Consider the following 18,978-nt stretch of genomic DNA (forward strand, 5'->3'; position numbering starts at 1 on the left):
ACCGTGAATGGCCCTTCCCATGATGCTTCCATCTTATGGGCCTGTTGCGCCTTCAAGACCATAACCTGGTCTCCTACCTTGAAGCACCGATCTCTGACATGTCTGTCATACCAGGCCTTTTGCTCTTCTTGAGCATCCTTTAGGTTCTCTTTAGCAAGGGCTAAAGAGTGTCGGAGGGTGCTTTGTAGGTTGCTTACAAAGTCCAGAATGTTAGTTCCTGGAGAAGGCGTAAACCCCTCCCATTGCTGCTTCACCAACTGTAATGGCCCCTTAACCTCGTGACCATACACAAGTTCAAATGGTGAAAACCCTAAACTGGGATGTGGTACAGCCCTGTAGGCAAACAGCAACTGCTGCAACACTAGGTCCCAATTATTGGAGAATTCGTTGATGAATTTTCGTATCATGGCCCCCAAAGTTCCATTGAACCTTTCCACCAGGCCATTGGTTTGATGGTGGTACGGGGTGGCAACCAAGTGATTCACCCCATGAGTTTCCCACAGTTTTTCCATGGTCCCTGCCAGGAAAATTAGACCCTGAATCTGTAAGGATGTCGGAGGGCCAACCTACCCTGGCAAAGATGTCTGTTAAAGCCAGGCACACAGTGTTAGCCCGGGTGTTACCTAGAGCTACTGCTTCTGGCCATCGGGTAGCAAAGTCCACTAAAGTCAGTACGTACTGCTTTCCTCTGGGCGTCTTTTTGGGAAAGGGCCCAGAATATCCACAGCTACTCGCTGAAATGGGACCATCAATTATGGGGAGTGGCTGGAGAGGGGCCTTGACCTGGTCTTGAGGCTTTCCCACTCTTTGGCATACCTCACAAGACCGGACATACTTGGCAACGTCCTTGCCCATCCCCTCCCAGTGGAAGGACTTCCCCAACCGGTCCTTGGTTCTGTTCACCCCAGCATGGCCACTGGGGATGATCATGGGCTAAGCTTAAGAGCTTCTCCCGGTACTTAGTTGGAACCACCAACTGTTTTTTGCGGCTGCCATTCTTCCCGGTGTCCACCAGAAAGAATTTCCTTGTATAAAAAGTCCTTGGTCTATAACAAACCGGGATCGATTAGAAGAGCTGAGAGGCGGTGGGGTGCTCCGTGCCGCCGCCCAAGCTTTTGAAGGCTGTCATCTGCTTCCTGCTCAGTCTGGAACTGTTCCCTTGAGGCTGGGGTCACCAGTTCTTCCTCAGACTGTGGACTTGGGCTTGGTCCCTCTGGAAGCGATGTAGGTGATGGGGTTGTTTCCGTTGCTGGTGAACCGCTCTCCGCTGGTGCACCTGAGGGTATTTCAGGCTCGGGCTGAGCCTTTTGGGTATGGCTGTCTGTTGCTTCTGCCAGTTTTGGCTCGCTGGCGCCCTCTGGCGTTGAGTTTGAAGATGGGGTTGCAATGGCTGGTGCTGGTTGCTGTTCCAGTTCCGGGCCTGAGACTGGAGGTGCTGTGGCTGTTTCAGTGGTTGGCATGGAATCCGGGTCCACTACCTCTGTCTGGGTCTCGGGTAACACAGACGGGGCCTCTGTGGACGGCTCAGGAACAGGAATGGGTCTGGAAGCTTGCCTGGTTTGGCTACGTGTAACCATTCCCACTCTCTTGGCCTGCTTCACCTGGTTGGCCAAGTCTTCCCCCAGTAGCATGGGGATAGGATAATTGTCATAGACTGCAAAAGTCCACATTCCTGACCAGCCTTTGTACTGGACAGGCAGTTGAGCTGTAGGCAAGTCTACAGCTTGTGACATGAAGGGGTAAATTGTAACTTTGGCCTTTGGGTTGATGAATTTGGGGTCAACGAAGGATTGGTGGATAGCTGACACTTGTGCCCCCGTGTCTCTCCACGCAGTAACCTTCTTTCCGCCCACTCTCAAATTTTCCCTTCGCTCCAAGGGTATTTGAGAGGCATCCGGGCCTGGGGATCTTTGGTGTGATGGTGGTGTAATGAATTGCACTCGCATGGTGTTCTTGGGACACTTGGCCTTGATATGTCCCAGTTCATTACACTTAAAGCATCTTCCATCTGATGGGTCACTGGGCCGAGGTGAGTTACTGGAGACTGGTGAGGTTGAAGGGTAGGGTATCTGTGGCTTTACTTGGGTGGTATGTGGGGTCTTTGGCTGTCCTCGGTTGTAGGGTTTATGGTCTGTGTGCCCCCTGGGGTAATCGTTCCCCTTGACAGTAGCTTTCTTGCTTTCTGCCAGTTCCATCCATTTGGCTCCAATCTCCCCCGCCTCAGCGATATCTTTGGGATTTCCATCTTGTATGTACCGTGTGATGTCTTCAGGAACACCATCCAAGAACTGCTCCATTTGTATGAGGAGGTTCAGTTCTTCCAAGGTTTGAATGTTGTTTCCTGTTATCCAGGCCTCATAGTTTTTTGCAATGTAGTAGGCGTGTTTGGGAAATGACACCTCGGGTTTCCACTTTTGGGTCTGAAGCGCCGACGGGCATGATCTGGGGTTATCCCCATTCTGTATCTGGCCTTGGTTTGAAAAAGTTTATAGTCATTCATTTGCAGCTTAGGCATTTCAGCTGCCACCTCTGCTAAAGGTCCACTGAGCTGTGACCTCAATTCTACCATGTACTGGTCTTCGGGGATGTTGTACCCAAGACAGGCTCTTTCAAAATTTTCCAAGAAGGCCTCGGTGTCATCACCTGCCTTGTAGGTGGGAAATTTCCTGTGCTGTGGAGCAATAATTGGCGCCGGGTTGTTAGGGTTGGCTGGCACAGGCAGCCCAGCTTTTGCCAACTCCAGTTCATGTTTTCTCTGTTTTTCCTTCTCTTCATTCTCTTTTTGTTGTTTTTCCATTTCTTTTTGGTGTTTTTCCATTTCTTTTTGGTGTTTTTCCATTTCTCGTTGGTGGGCCGCCTCCTCTTCTTCTTGCTTCCTTCTGTGGGCCAACTCTTCTTCTGCTTGTTTCCTTCGGTAGGCTATCTCTTCTTCTTCTAGTTTTCTTTTGTGTGCTGCCTCTTGGGTTGCCTGTTCTCTTTGGAAGGCTGCCAGTTTCATGCTTTCTTCCTTTTCTTTCATCTCCATCTGTCGCCTGTGTTCAGCTTCTTTGTTTTGTTCTTCGGCCTCAATTTTTGCCTTAGAAGTCATGGTTCCTGTTTTCTTGTGTTGGGGTGCCCTCCGGTGTTTATCTTCTGAACTGCAGGTTCTGTTGCCTCCTGAAGTCTGCCTAGCAACAGTGCTTTTTTCCTTTTCTCTCTCTAGCTAATGTTCAATGAAGGGAAACCAGAAAAACCACTTTATTTGCATGCATATAAGTGCTCGTACTTGCCTCCTAATGGGAGGGCTATTGCATGACAAAAGACCCTCAACAGTCTCTTAATGGCTTCTCGCTTAACAGGCAAGCAACAAACTGCCAGAGAGAGCAGAAAAAAAAAATTCTCTCTGGTTCCCTTTTAAAACCAACTGTTTCTCTCTGCTAAAAAGCCCTTAGCAGAGAAAAGAAAAATATAATATTTCTACTGGCTTCTGGATTCTGTCTATCCCGTAACCGCTGCTACACCATATCATAACCTTAGTCCCAGATTTGGACCTTAGCGTCCAAAATATGGGGGTTAGCATGAAAACCTCCAAGCTTAGTTACCAGCTTGGACCTGGTACCTGCTGCCACCACCCAAAAAATTAGAGTGTTTTGGGGCACTCTGGTCCCCCTGAAAAACCTTCCCTGGGGACCCCAAGACCCAAATCCCTTGAGTCTCACAATAAAGGGAAATAATCCTTTTTCCCTTCCCCCCTCCAGGTGCTCCTGGAGAGATACACCGACACAAGCTCTGTGAAACTACACAGAGTGACTTTCCCTCTCTGTTCCCAATCCTGGAAACAAAAAGTACTTTCCTATTTCCCCAGAGGGAATGCAAGATCAGGCTAGCAAATCCAACACACACAGATCTCCCCCCCTGATTTCTTCCTCCCACCAATTCCCTGGTGAGTACAGACTCAATTTCCCTGAAGTAAAGAAAAACTCCAACAGGTCTTAAAAGAAAGCTTTATATAAAAAGAAAGGAAAAATACATACAAATATTCTCTCTGTATTAAAATGATACAACACAGGGTCAATTGCTTAAAAGAATATTGAATAAACAGCCTTATTCAAAAAGAATACAAATCAAAGCACTCCAGCACTTATATTCATGCAAATACCAAAGAAAAGAAACCATATAACTTACTATCTGATCTCTTTGTCCTTACACTTAGAAACAGAAGATTAGAAAACAGAACTACTTCTCCAAAGCTCAGAGAAATCAGGCAGCCAGAAAACAAAGACCTCAGACACACAATTCCCTCCACCCAAAGTTGAAAAAATCCGGTTTCCTGATTGGTCCTCTGGTCAGGTGCTTCAGGTGAAAGAGACATTAACCCTTAGCTATCTGTTTATGACAGGGCCATATTTGTGGCACAGCTAGCACAAAAGGGCTCTGTTCCTGATCCCAACTTCTTTTGTCTTCTTTGAAAATTCTACCCTGGAAATATAATCCCCTTACAGCTCTCTAGGAAAGGGGGATTACCAGCTCTAGCAGTAAAGGCCGGGGTACTCTGTAGTCCTTGAAGGGCCAGAGATCCCAGATTTAAAAGGTCACATCATTTTTCTGTAGAAACCTCAGTAACTATTTATTGGTGTTACATAACCAGCACTTCAGCAGCAGTGCTGAGGACATACCTAATATTGAAGCATGACTAATGTTTCTGGTAAGCATGTAGAGAAATGACTGAGGAGACACTTGCTTTATGTGTTCCCTAGCAGCCAACATAATCAGCCTCTTGTTCTTTTGAGTAACAGAGTTCATTCCTTAAAAATTGAGAAGGAATAAAAAAAGATGTATATAACTTTGTAAACATGGTGCTGAATCACACCCTGTACCTTTCGTAATTGGTTTTGCTTGAGCATAAACTCAGTTAGTGGGTTGTGCACTAATAAATTACTCAGTCTGTATCATATATCCTTGTGTACACACACACACACACACACACACACACACACACACACACACACACACACACACACACACACACACACACACACACACACACACACACACAGATTACTGAATTGGGCCAGAAAGCACATTCAGTCATCAAAATCCTTTAAAATGTGGCTACCCTCTCTATGCACTTTGGTTGGTCCAATAAAAGACATTACCGCACCCAACTTGTTTCTCAGTGCATGTTGTGTCAGTTATGCCAGTTATCCAAACAAGTGCTTTTCTGCATGTGGCACACAGCTGCGTTTTGAATAGCTCGGTCAATGTAAACTGTAGGAACAAATGCAATCCAATAAAAGCTTAACATTTACAATAAAAAAAAAAGAATAACAGCCTCTATTTTATGCAGTAAAGATGAGCCCAAATCACTGAGTGCTCGATTGTGTCTTGGGCACAGTCCTGAGCACCTGGGAGTAGACCCACAAGGCAGTGTGCCTTTGAGAGACTACACTGAGGCACAATTCCTTCCCTATTTCCCCCTGGCTCCAGGTAGGAGTGGGGGATAATTTGCTGCTGCCTTAACCTGACTCAAACTTTGGACATATATCTGAATCTGAACACTCCCAAATTATAAAGGTGTTTGGATTTCTATTCTGGTTCTGCCCAATATAGATGCAGGCCCATAGGACAGATGCTAGGTATCTGATGAGCATGGTATGAGAACCTGAATGGAAACAAAGTAATGACGCTCATAGATGCTGGAACTAGGGGTGCTGGGGGTGCTGTGGCACCCCGTGGCTTGAAATAGTTTCTGTCATATACAGGGTTTACAGTTTGGTTCAGTGGTTATCAGCACCTTCCCTATACAAATTGTTCTAGCACCCGATGAAGCTTGTTCTCGGGCTACTTCATGATGGGATGACCGCCACTGTCCTCTGTAATGGGTTGGAGACTGACTCATTCACCATCTGTGCTGGTGTTAAGTAGGGCTATGTTATTACCCTAACCCTTCTTTCCATCTATCTTGCATTAATCTTGATTCTTATTTGTGACTGCTTTTCTTCTGGAATTGAGATTGAGTATTGCATGGATGGCGAGCTCTTCAACCTGTAGTGTCTTCATTCTACAACTAAAGTCACCAGGACTGTTATTACCAACATTCAGTATGCTGATGATTGTGCTATCCTTATGCACATTTGAGGTTGACTTGTAATCCACCCTAGATCTCTTCTCAGGCGCCTCATAGTTGGGACTTTCCCTCAATATTGGGAAGACTAAGGTGCTCCATCGGCCTGTCCCAGTACAAATTGGCCCCCTTCTCCCACTAATTGTCATCAGTGGTGAACTCTTGAATGTTGAGCCAGTACCTTTACCTTGGAGGTTGAATATAGGATCCATTGTGCCAGCGTATCCTTCGGAAAGTAGCTTTGTCATGTCTTTATTGAAAGAGATCTGCAGATGAAAACTAAGATCCTTCTCTACAGTGCAGTAGTCATCCCAACTCTTCTTTATGAGTGTGAGACATGGGTGACATACCGAAGCCATCTTAAGTATCTGAAGTAGTTTGAACTGTGCTGCCTTAGGAATATTTTCCATATCAGATGGGAAGACTGTCATAGACCAATGACAGTGTTCTCTCTGCAGCCAACATCACCAGTGTTAAGGTGAAGATTATGAAACATCAGCTTTGCAGGGCTGGTCATTGTGATACTCATCTTCCAAAGCAACTCCTCTTTTCTCAATTTAGTCATGGTGGTAGGACCTGCAGGAGACAGAGGAAATGCTACAAGGATACCCTGAAAGTATATCTTAAGAAGGGAGGCATTGACCCCAGAAATTGGGAAGAGCTGGCTGGCAATAGACTGCAATGGCATTCATCATACATCAAGCCTCAGTCCATTCTGAAGAGAATTGCCTTGCTCAAGAGTCTGAGAAATGGCAGAGGAGGAAGGAAAAGTAGAGCATCCCAGTCAGCAGTTGTGCTCTCTCCAGGCAACCACCTGTCACATGTGAAAATACCTATAGAGCAAGAACTGGACTTTTCAGTTATCTTAAGTCTCATCAATGACTTTTCCTCGTTTCTACAGATAGCAGCGGCTGGCAAACCAGGTTACCAAACCACCATCTCTCCTTCCAGAGTGAGGAGCTGATTCCAGGGAATCCCGGCATTTCCAAAATTCCAGCGAAATCATTAAAGAATGAATAATAGCTTTTGTAGAACTTGGGAATTTTGGGAGTAAAATGGGTAAAAACTGAAAATGAAGGCCCTTATTGTTTAAAAAAAAAATTCAGTTTTTTGTTCTGGTTCAGACCCAGCCCTTGTTTTTACTGATTAAGTTGCTTTGTACTTGGCATCCTATCAATAGAATTTTTAAAAAAATTTATAGTATTGGAAGTTTTCACTCTTAGCAAATAAGTGAAATCTATTCACTTGAAATTTCTTCTCCACAGTTTCTGCATAATCTACTGATTAACTGCTCTATATGCTGTCTAATAAAGAACTATTAATAAGCAACTGTCATGGTGCCTGATTGTGCATCCCCTGTGCATTGACTTCAGTGGGAGTGTTGGGTGCATACAGGATTTAGGTACAGGGCCATAGTAAATGTGTTGGCATGTTTTGTGAGGTAATATCTTTTATTGGATCTCACCTCACCTATCTAGTCTCTCTCATATCCTGGGGCCAGCGTGGCTACGGCAACACTGCAAACGTGAATGTTTTGTCAGTTTTGCAACTGAGCACACAAATATTTAAAAACACCCCATATTTATTAATAAAGACATTAATATTTCTAAATATGCCAGCCTTGTAGATGTACCACCCCACTCTAATCCTCCTATCTACCCACAAACAAATGGGAAGAGAAGGTTCACTAGTCTGCAAGAAATTCATTTCACCTGTGTAAAGGCCAAGTAAAATGGTGTTATACAGTTGAATGGACGGGTGTTGGGATGATGAAACCCACACACCAACCTAAGGGTCTGACATGAGGCTACAGTGCAGCCTTCTCCCTGTGGTGCTACTTCAGCATGTAGAGTGTGGTTGAGGCTCTAGCTCCTCTGCATTGTTGAGATCCCAGTTGCTCCATCCCACTGCAGCTTTCTGTGGCAACCTATGAACAGCTACTGCAGAGACATCTTCTACCATTCACAAGAGGTGCTGAGGACCCACTGCTCAACTCTCCTCTGCAGCTTTGGAATTCCAAATGGGGGCTTACTGTGGAGTGGGGGGAAAGTATTGCACTGGTCATGTGTACCTGGGCGAATGTCTGTGAAAGACCAGGATTTTCTGTGCTTACTAAATAGATCACATTTATAATCAGATTTACTCAAAGTAATAGTTTCTCTACAGATCTTCAGGAAATCAAGGCTGAATGAATAGAAGGTTATTGAACCCTTTAATCAGACACTTTTTAAATGTTTCGCACTAACAGGTTGACTCGTATATTTGCCTTTGTTAGTTTTTGTGTTTTATGAAGCATCTCTCTTATATTAAGTGACCATACGGAAACAGTGCATCAGATTAAAAAATGTGTTACTATCATCATTTCATTCTTAATACAAAGGAAAAACATCTGAGCCTATAACTACTGATGTTTCATTTTTTGATCTCTACAGGGGAAAGATTTCCAAATAATTTCTAAATTATTTTAGTTACTGTGCTCTAAGGAAATGTAGTTTTTGATGTAAAGCTGCTAATATCCATAGAAGCTAAGTGAAGTTCAGGAAGAAATCTTGAAAGAGAATCTTTGAAAATATCTATATATCCCTAAGCAGATCATCTTTATCCCTCCAGCAGGGCAGTTAAAACAACCTTAACCTCATCAAAAAGAATATACACACAGACAAACATTCTGATTTATAAAATCATCTCTCCTTCTACTAAGTAGCTTTTGTAAAATGCATATTATTCAAAAAGAATATTTAAGATCCCAAGTTACTTTCACATCTAAAAGTGACTTCTACTATGTTAGGAGTTGTATGAATCAGAGATTTACAAAGTAGTGTTAACTTCAAAACATTTAGTGATGTTTCAAATGGCTGTATCAGTATTTTTCCTAAAACTAAAGAAAGATTATCATATGAGTCATGTCTGTATGAACCCAGATTCTTCCATAACCCCCATCATCACAGTATTTGAGTCCTTCTCACATCTTCTGGTGCTCCTAAATTCTCACATTGCAAGAATAAATACTATTCTCTTTTGTTTCTGTTTGTAGTGGAGTAAGACTATAAGTGAAATCTTGACCCCATTGAAGTCATTGGCAAAACCTACATTGACTTAAGCAGAAGCTGGATTTCACCCAATATCTTTTAAGAGTGAGCCAATAAGGGGACTTGTTACATGTGCCTTGGCCTTGCAAATCTTGTATCTTTATTATCCAGTTTTTCTCATAAAATCTTCATCCAGCCTCCATTTCTAATATATTAATAATGCAAAATTCCACTGAATCAAGTTTATATTTGAATGTCAGAGTGCGAGTCAAGGCACAAATTGCAGAATGAACTGCTTCAAATAGGATGCCCTTTAAGGAGCTCAGAGAAGGAGAAAATATTTTCAGATGAGTGAACAGCTTTACAAGAGCTCAGTTCACTGTGACTGAGAAAGGATGACTGGACAAAAGGCCCTACTCCTACCACTTCAGAAATCTCTGTAGTATGAATCCATCCAGTCCTTCTCTATTCCTGCCCTCTCTTTGTTCTGCTGACATGGAAAATAAAAACAAAACTAGATTAAGTGATAAAGTAATGGGGGTGAGTGGGAAAGGATGCTCATTATTGCACAAGAAGATGCTATTTAAGGAATACTGTGTTGGACAACACAGATATATCAATTACAGTAACCACCACAAGCATCTTACCCATGGTGGGCTGAACTGTGGCTAGTTATAAAAGGCAGAGCCACTTCTGTGTTCCAAAAATAAAGGTTCAAGGACAGGAGGTTTTTAAAAATTCTGTTGCCACTGATGTAGCCCGAGGAGAGTATGGATGGATGCATGGATGGTAACGAGCAGCAGCAGCAGCTTCAAGGGAAGGCGAGTTTAAATCCTCTTGACTCTCTGATACTGGAAGGATGATCCACCTGGAGAGCGACAGTGGTGGCGTCAGGATGAACGAGTTTAAGGGCGTCATTGAAAGACCATTAATCTCAATGGGATTTTTTCTATTGATATAAATGGATTTTAGATTAGGTCCTTACTCCCATCACTCTTCTGATGCCCTCCTGAGGGATGAATGGGGGCCAATGGAGGGCTCCAAGCAGCAGAGATAGCATTTCAGATGGTGGATGAGCATGTTGGACTATAACTTTATCAGAAAATGATCTATAATGGTATATAGCAAGAGTTAATCTAGTACTTTGCTACAGTGCCCTGAAGCTTGGGGCCACCAGTTCAGTAACCTGCATTTACTTTGTCTGTTCTTTCAGTATTTCAAAGTTTGAAGAGCGATGCTGTTTTCTTTATGTACTGCATAACTCAGATGACTTTCAAATCTATTTCTGCACAGAACTGCATTGCAAGAGGTATGTATTGGTCACTATTTTGCAAAACAATCTTAACTTCGATGATGATTTCTGAATGCAGTCCTGTATTAGACTGGTGTTGTCTACTTTGGGATGGTGCCAGTGAGCTGCTGAGCATCCTCAACTCTCATTACCTAAGTGTAAATTATGGGCACTTAAGCATCTCCTGGGAGGTACTCAGTACTTTGAAGGGTTGGGCCCATACTTACGTTAAAGTTTTAAAGAAACTTTACATTTGTATACCGTGGTCCAGTCCTGTGGGATCTGTTATTCCTGATGTAACTATTAAAGCTTAATTCATGAGTTAGCCAAGCCCCAGTCCAGCAAAGTACATAAGCATCTGAGTAGGCCTCCTGAAGTCAACGGGGCCACTTGTGCTTAAACTTACACATGTGCTTATGTGCTTTGCAAGATCAGGGTCTACCGTTGCTTTCCCTGTGGCTATAGTTTCATTTCTGATTACAAAGAAGCACATTATGAGTTCTTTACATTACTGCTAATCCTATGTGTGTTTAGAATACATGGAGTTGGATTGTGTGTGCACTTCTGAGAGGCACAGCACTGTGCTCATTGCCGAGGAGCAAGGAGGTTAAGGTGGTTTTAAGGCAACTTTCCAGCCTCTCGATTCCGGGCTGCTCCAGTGGCTGGAGTGGACCAGGAGTAATTTAGACAGCTTTGGAGGGCTGCCTGAGTTACAACAAACAGTGTCTGGCTGCCTATGAACAGCAGCACTGTCCAGAATCTGTGCAATACTATACGTTATGGCTCCAGACACCTCACAGACTGCCCCTGACACGCACTGTACACTAGCTTTGCGTGCAAAGGGTCCTCGAAAGACAGTCTGCAGCAACCTCCCCTCAGCAGGAGAATTCTCATACTCCTGGATCCAGGGCTTTTAGAACCTTTTCATGATGCTTCAGTCCCTTTCCTGGCATAAAGAAGCTACAGGAAGGGTTGAGACCCTCACCCTTGACTTTTAGGTATAATGTTATCTTCTGGACACTTCACATGTATATCACACACGCACGCACACATACACCTACCTACCTATCTCTGCAAGCTTTAGATGTTAACTTTCCACTTCAAGAAGAGCAGTGATTTTTCTCTCCCTCCACACAATCTCCCTTACTGAGCTGTTCTGGTTTAATATTCATTACACTTAAAGCTTCTGTTTGATCATTTTTTTTCACTTTAGGATTCATTCTGATGTAACTATCTAGTCCTTACTCGGATGTGTTTTACAGGTTTTTTGATATGGTGAATAGCATCACTGAAGATATAGGGAAAAACACAGAGGAAGGGGAATGTGATGGAGATTCTGTAGAGGTAAGGACTTGATATTTTTCAATTTATTGAGAACTTTAGGCCTCTAGGTTAGGATTTTTAATTTAGGAGGAATTTTACCATTAACTGCAGTGGGATTAATTAGGCCAACACTGAGTGCTTTTTCAAATCTTTCCCCTAGTGTTTAGAAACAAAATATTCTTCATATTTCTTCTCGTGTGATATATTTGATATGATATATATATAGCACAGCAGGAACCAATGGCTGGAAGTTAAAGCCAGACAAATTCAAATTAGAAATAAGGTACAATTTAATAACAGAGAGAGTGGGAAATCATTGCAACAAACTACCAAGGGAAGTGGTAGATTCTTCATCTCTTGATATCTTCAGATCAAGGCTGGATGCCTTTCTGGAAAATATACTTTAGCCAAACAAAGTTATAGGGCTCAATACAGGGGTAATTGGGTTAAAGTATATGGCCTCTGTTATGCAGGAGATCAGACTATATGATCTAATAGTCCCACCTGGCCTTAAAAATCTATGCATCTATTAATCTAAACTCAGCAAGAACTTTGGTCAGCCAACCTCATTTGACCTCTGTTACCGCACAGTTTTGGCAAATTTGGAGAGTCTAAAATAGAGATTCTGCTGTACTTGGAAAATGTGATTAGATCAGGAGAGCAACTGGTACAACATGAGTTTATGTGGCAGCAGTGTCTGTGTTCCATGCAGAAGCTGAAGTTGTTCTTTGAGTGCTGGTCCCCATGTGTATTCCACAAGTGGGTGCATATGTGCTTGACATTTGTAACAAGTAATATCTGTTGGTCCGTGCCTGCACAGTTGATTCCTTCATGCTCTGAACTGAGTGCATATAAGTTGTTGTGCAGACCGATGTCTCTCCAGTTCCTTCTGGCCACTGCGTGGCCTGAGTCAGTAGCCTCTGTATCCAAAGTGATGTTCTTCTTTTTCCAGAACCTGTAAAACTATAAGAGAGAGCATGCGTGTGTGTGTGTACATAGTTTTTAGCATTCTCTGTTATAAGTTGGCAAGCATACCTCCCCTGGATGGAGTGAGGGCCCATTCCACCAAAGCACAAGCAACCTCAACAGCATCTCTTTGAGAAGTATGTATACTGGACATTTGTAAGGCTGCTACTTGGAGCTTTACCCACACCTTTATGAAGCACTAAGCCTTAGTCAGGCCTCTTCTGTAGATGTAGCTGTTGGGACAGCACTATTAAGGCATCTGTACAAACTGCATCCTCGCACTCGCCTCCTGTTTAAATACTGCTTGTCAATCACCCACATGTGGAATGTGCATAGGGACCTGCACTTGAAGAAATGGATGTTACTTACCTGTAACTGGAGGTTCTTCAAGATGTATGGTCCCTCTCTGTATTACGCTACCTACTCTCCTTCCCCTCTGCTTCAGATCCTTTCTGATTCATAGTAAAAAGAGGAAGTAGAGAGGCATTCGTCCTTGATGCCTCTTATACCCTCAGATCAGAGCATGAGGGAAGCAACTCCACAGTTGCAGACTCCAACACCCACTACTTGCAACAAGTCTCTGGTCTCAGGTGCATGGTGTGCATGTGTACCCATGTGTGGAATACAGATAGGGACCACACATCTTGAAGAACCTCCTGCTACAAGTAAGGTCCATTTTTTATTTTGGTGTGCAGTGCCCTCTGCCTGTAGGTTTTTTTGGTTGTTTTTTTTTGGTTTGTTTTTTTATGATACCCAACAATAGAATTATGTTTATTATAATAAGAAATATTCACATGGTTATGTTATGCAAGTAAAAAACCTGGTTCATATCATTTCATTTCACGTTGTTTGTTTTGCAGTATGACTACGAATATGATGAAAATGGTGAGAGAGTTGTTTTGGGGAAAGGAACTTACGGCATAGTTTATGCAGGACGAGATCTGAGCAATCAAGTTAGGATTGCCATTAAAGAAATCCCAGAAAGAGATAGCAGGTACAGTAATTTTGTCAAATCCAAATGATGCTGTGTTTATATACTTCAGTGCTGAAGTACGATTGGCCACTTTGCTGGTTAATGGAGCCCTTTTCTGAAAAGCTGCTGATAAATTATCCATCTCTCTGGTTTTCCTCCTACATTTTCCAGCTGTGTAAGAAACAGTCTCCAAAGCTATGAAAAACAATGAGTGGTAATAGCCGTTGGAAATGTGACCATCTCAGAATAACAGTTGTGGGGAGGAAAGGCACCGCTTGCAGCTCCAGTCAGAACTACATATTATTGGCCTAGTTTAATGTGAGGCTAATAATGGCCCAGGTTTTCTCCTGCTGCACAAAAAGATCAGAAGGTTTCCTCCACTTAGGCTTCCATGGCAGATTTTTGGGATCTCTGGGAGGCTAGGGCCGCACACATGGACGTCCTGTACCCTGCTGCACCAGCTCTGCCCTTATCCCACCACTGTACCAGCTCAGACCTTACCCCACCACTCTTTTAGGAGCTGTGCTATCAGGAATCTGTCACCTGCCCACTGAAGTTTCTAAGAGCAAATGGAAAGAAAGTTAATAAGGACTGTGGATGTATTAACTCTTCTGTGTAAGATTCGGGGGGTAAGATTGAAGGGAGACCATGTGTATTTCCTTCTTATCCTGACTCCAGTACCTCCCCACGGCATGAACTCTAGACTGTGCATAGAGGGCTCTGTAGGGCCCAGGTAGAGGGAAGAGGATGCTATGGAAGCACCTGACTACACTTAAGCATGGAAGACACCTGTTGATCTCGGGCTGTGGTTTGGACTAATGATAGTGTCACATTTACTGCACCTCTCAGACTTTGAGAAGTGACTTCATGACGGTATACAAGTCTCTTCACAGGGAGAAAAAAAACAAATATTAACGGGCTCTTTCATGTAGCGGAGAAGGGCATAGCAACAAGCAGTGTCTGAAAATTTAAGTCAAACAAATCAAAATTAGAAATACAGAAATAACAGTGAGGGTGATTAACCATTGGAACAAACTACCAAGTGCGGGAAAGCTGTGACTTCCCCATCTCTTGGTACCTTTACAGCAAGACTGGATGCCTTTCTAGAGGCTCTGCTTTAGCAAAACACAAGTGATTGGGCTCATTTGAGGGGTAACTGCATGAAATTCATGGCCTGTGATATTCATGAGGTCAGACTAGATAATTTAAGGGTCCCTTCTGGGTTTAAAATCTATGAAAACTTTCTGAAGCCTTTTCCATCAAGGCCATGCAACCTGCCTCTGTATCCATACTTTTCAGTATTGGCAGCCCCTGTATAATCTCAAACTCAAAGGATTCCCCTGTTGGAGAGGAAGGATGGTCAAGTGGGAAGTCACTAGCTCAGGACTTTGGCCACCTGACTTCAAGTCCCCGTTCCACAGCAGATTTCCTGTGTGACTGTTGACAAATCACTTAGACTCTGTGTGGGACAGTACCCCATCTGTAAAATGGAGATAATAGTTCTTCCCTATCTCATGGGGTGGTGTTTTACATTATGTTGTTACTCTTCATTTTTTGAACTAGTCATATATATGTGTTTTATATTCCTGATAAAGATGTTGCTGACATGGTGCATCTCATTTGTGCTGGACTCCTCTTAATATTTCCTGATCAGCTCCACCTTTTTAAGTATACCCTGGCATACTGAATGAAGCCAACAACTATAATTAACCACAGCAGAACACCCTGGTATTAGTTACTTGTAGGGTTCTTTGAGATGTTGAACCTGAGCTGCATTTCAGTTTTTGTTTACACATAATTTGTAGTGAAGCCTACATAAAAGCTGGAATAAACGGTTTGAAAAATACAATTATTACACACCCTCTTTCATTCAGATTCAGTCTGTGCTGTGAAATTTCTTCTGTATTTAAATTGTAAATTACATACAATGGGTTCCATTTAAAAACTGGATACTTACCATCAAGAATAATTACGTTCATCATGCTGTTTGCAATATTTCCTATTCTAAGTATGGGAAATTCCACAAATATTGTGGTAAAGATCAGAACAAGCCTAAATGCTGCCATGCAATAAAAGTCATTTTTTTAATGGAGCCCACTGTATTAAATTGTTGCATTATTTAGGCTCTTAAAAATTATATTAATCCCTGGGTTCTGATGTGCTGTTGTGCTCAAGAAATTAGCCATGTATTGCAAATTTGTCTTCTTTAAAAAATGACATTTTCCCACGTGACCAGAAGGAATGGATATAAGAAGTAACATTCAGACACACCTCATAGTTATGTTAAAAAAATTACCAAAAGCTATAACTAAAATTGATTTTTCAAAAACTTAATGAAAATGGCAAATCACTCTATTTTAAAAGAAGATTGCCGTGGTTGATAGGAATAAAATTAATCCTACCTGTAGCAATGATTTTTAAAAAAATCCTTCTGATCTTGAAAAATCTATCCATCCCTATAAAGCTAGGTTTTGTAACAGACAAAATACCAGTTCAGTACTCTCAATGTCCACAACACACAGCTGGGGGAAGATTTTTAAGTGCTCAGTTCCCAAAGTTTGGGGTCAGATTTTCAGAAAGCCTTAACATCTATTGAGGTACGTGAATAAACTCCAGATTAGCAAAAATCCTCACTATTTCAAAAGAGGTCAGTGCCCGACTTGCTGAGCTCTTTTGACAATCTGGACATATATGTTAATGCTTAATGGAAGCTAGCACTCAAGAGTCTTGATATACTTTCTCGGCTCCTCCCGAGAAAACAGAAAATCAGGCAGACAATTTGAAAGGATTGGAAAGTGAGCACTAGCCCTGCCTGAAGGATGACAATTCTTTTTCTCAACAACTTTCAAGGTATTGAAATTTGTTTTTGTTCTGCATTGGAATGAAAACAAAATGGTTGGAAAATTTTTGTGAAGTGGCATTGTGTCACACAAGCTGGTTTTGGATGGAAAAGCTCAAATTTTCAGTTCAGGTCTCTGTTTCCCTTGGATGAGAAGTGACCAGTCAGTCCTGGACCTCAGAAATCTTCCCAGTGAAAATATTATCAAAACTGATACCACTCTGTGAAACATTTTGGCTTTGACAAAATTACATTTTGGTGAACATGTCCCAACCAGCTCTAGTGAGCATCTCTCCATGAAGAGAATATGCTGTTCTTTGTCTGTGATAAATGTCCAGAGCTGACATTTCAAATAAGTCTCCTACTTAGCAAGGTTCTCATCTAAATTAGACTATCAATCTAAGAACATACGCTTGAATTTTCATTGTAGATGGACTAGTTGATATATTTGGGCATTGAGCTTTTTGCCCAACTGCTTATTCTGGCTGATTTGGCTTGGAGCATACTTTCTTTCTCCACGAACTCTGGATGACCGCCTTTATTGTGCCAATTTATTTTTCAGTATATACAATCATAAGTGTTCTTAGTAACGTGTATTGTAGCATTGTGTACAACATTCCAATGTACATGTTTCACAAGACCTCAGGTACAACATCCAGCTTTTTATTAAATGAAAATTTCCTTTACTTCCAGGTATTCCCAGCCTTTACATGAAGAAATCGCCCTGCATAAGCATCTGAAGCACAAGAACATTGTGCAGTACTTAGGTTCCCTTAGTGAGAATAATTTTATTAAGATATTCATGGAACAGGTGCCAGGGGGTAAGTGCTTTTTTTAAAATATTTTAAAATATAAAATTTTAGAATACTGCAACAATAGAGTAAATTTGTGTGAATAATATTTTTTAAAAATGTACACTTCTGTATGGAAATTGCACTAAGGCTGCATCTGGTAAAGTTGATGGTTTGAACAGACTAGGGAGTTGATTTGTATAGCTCAGAGGTCGGGATCCTTTCAGAAGTGGTGTGCCAAGTCTTCATTTATTCACTCTGATTTAAGGTTTTACGTGCCAGTAATACATTTTAACGTTTTTAGAAGATCTCTTTCTATAAGTCTATAATATATAACTAAAACTATTGTTGTATGTAAAGTAAATAAGGGTTTTTTAAATGTTTAAGAAGCTTTATTGAAAATTAAATTAAAATACAGAGCCCCCCGGACCGGTGGCCAGGACCTAGGCAGTGTGAGTGCCACTGAAAATCAGCTTGTGTGCCACCTTCAGCACACGTGCCATAGGTTGCCTACCCCTGGTATAGCTAATAGGAAAGGCTAGAATGACCTCACTGCACATTAAGCAGTGGGGGCTGTTGTCTGGCTTGTTGGGAAAAGGTGTCTGCCGCTTTATGGGCTGGAGAGTCTGGGAGTGACTTTGAGGCAGCTGCAGACCAGGTCAGGGTGAGGAGCCTTACCCATTCCCCATAGGTGACTGGCTGAGAGGAGGGATTATATAGGTCCATGTCAGTGCAGGAAAAGCCAGGATGTATGGGGCCCACATCTCAGACTTGGGAGCTAACATGTTTTTGGCTGATTTTAAAGGGGGTGTTAGGATATGTTTGGGAACCCTGCTAGGTATGGAGGGGAGGCAGCTGAGCTAATTGCTGGCACCTCCTTGTGTTACATGTCCAGTGCAGATACCCCATGGGGAAGGGATACAGTGATCCGATAAAATGGATTGCTAAAGGATTTCAAGGTGGTATTCTTTAAAGGAAAGGAAAAGGAGATTCAGGGCTCCTATGACTGGTATGTTAGGGAGCCAACTCCTTCCTCCCTTGTAGGCTCCCCTCAACCCTCGTTCAGGGAGTGGGGTTGGCTGGGGACCAGGATGGGTAAGAGGGCTGACGGAAGTCCCTGGGTATATATTGAAATGATTATGGAATGACCAACACTATACAATTTTATCTGCCAGGTACTCCCAGACATTTAAGAATAAAGTTGTGGCCTAATTAAACCACATCCAGTGTCACCTGTGCTTCTTCCAGCATAGTTGGGCAATTGTTGCCAAGGTGCCTGGATCCAACTTGATCAGGGTTCAGAGTAGGGCATGGTATGGAGACAGCACTTGTTGCTGTGACAGATGAGTTCCTCCAGTATATAGAATGGGGAAACAATCCACAGTCATCCTCATTGACTTCTTTGAAGCATTCAGTCTAGTTGATTGCCAAAGAGGCTCCAGGGATGCACTGAAATTACCAAGTATATTTAGAGTCCTTCGTGCTAGGCCTCACCCAGAAGGTTGTGATGGGCAATTCTTTGTTTCTATTCATCACTTGAGAAATCCCACAGATCAGTCATGCTACCATCTCAGTCATCTGAATAAAACCATGTGGGGAGCAGGTTTGCTGTCTGAAATGTCAGCAATGTGCAGACAATACCCAGTTATACACCACCGTCGTA

The 18,978-nt window shown here is 42.5% G+C and overlaps 2 protein-coding genes across 2 annotated transcripts in view; one reads left to right on the forward strand and one right to left on the reverse strand.

The window, feature by feature from the left end:
- Positions 1–18,978, forward strand: part of MAP3K5 (mitogen-activated protein kinase kinase kinase 5) — a 171,210-nt gene that overhangs the window by 125,051 nt on the left and 27,181 nt on the right. Inside the window, exons 13-16 of the mRNA XM_050949459.1 lie at positions 10,346–10,441; positions 11,686–11,767; positions 13,573–13,706; positions 17,218–17,345. Of these exons, the coding sequence (XP_050805416.1) occupies positions 10,346–10,441; positions 11,686–11,767; positions 13,573–13,706; positions 17,218–17,345 (440 nt within the window). The remainder of the gene's footprint in view (positions 1–10,345; positions 10,442–11,685; positions 11,768–13,572; positions 13,707–17,217; positions 17,346–18,978) is intronic.
- Positions 1–18,978, reverse strand: part of PDE7B (phosphodiesterase 7B) — a 708,282-nt gene that overhangs the window by 29,008 nt on the left and 660,296 nt on the right. The gene's annotated exons all lie outside the window — the stretch shown is intronic.

This window comes from Gopherus flavomarginatus, chromosome 4 (genome assembly GCF_025201925.1).
Source record: "Gopherus flavomarginatus isolate rGopFla2 chromosome 4, rGopFla2.mat.asm, whole genome shotgun sequence".
In the NCBI taxonomy this organism is placed as follows: Eukaryota; Metazoa; Chordata; order Testudines; family Testudinidae; genus Gopherus; species Gopherus flavomarginatus.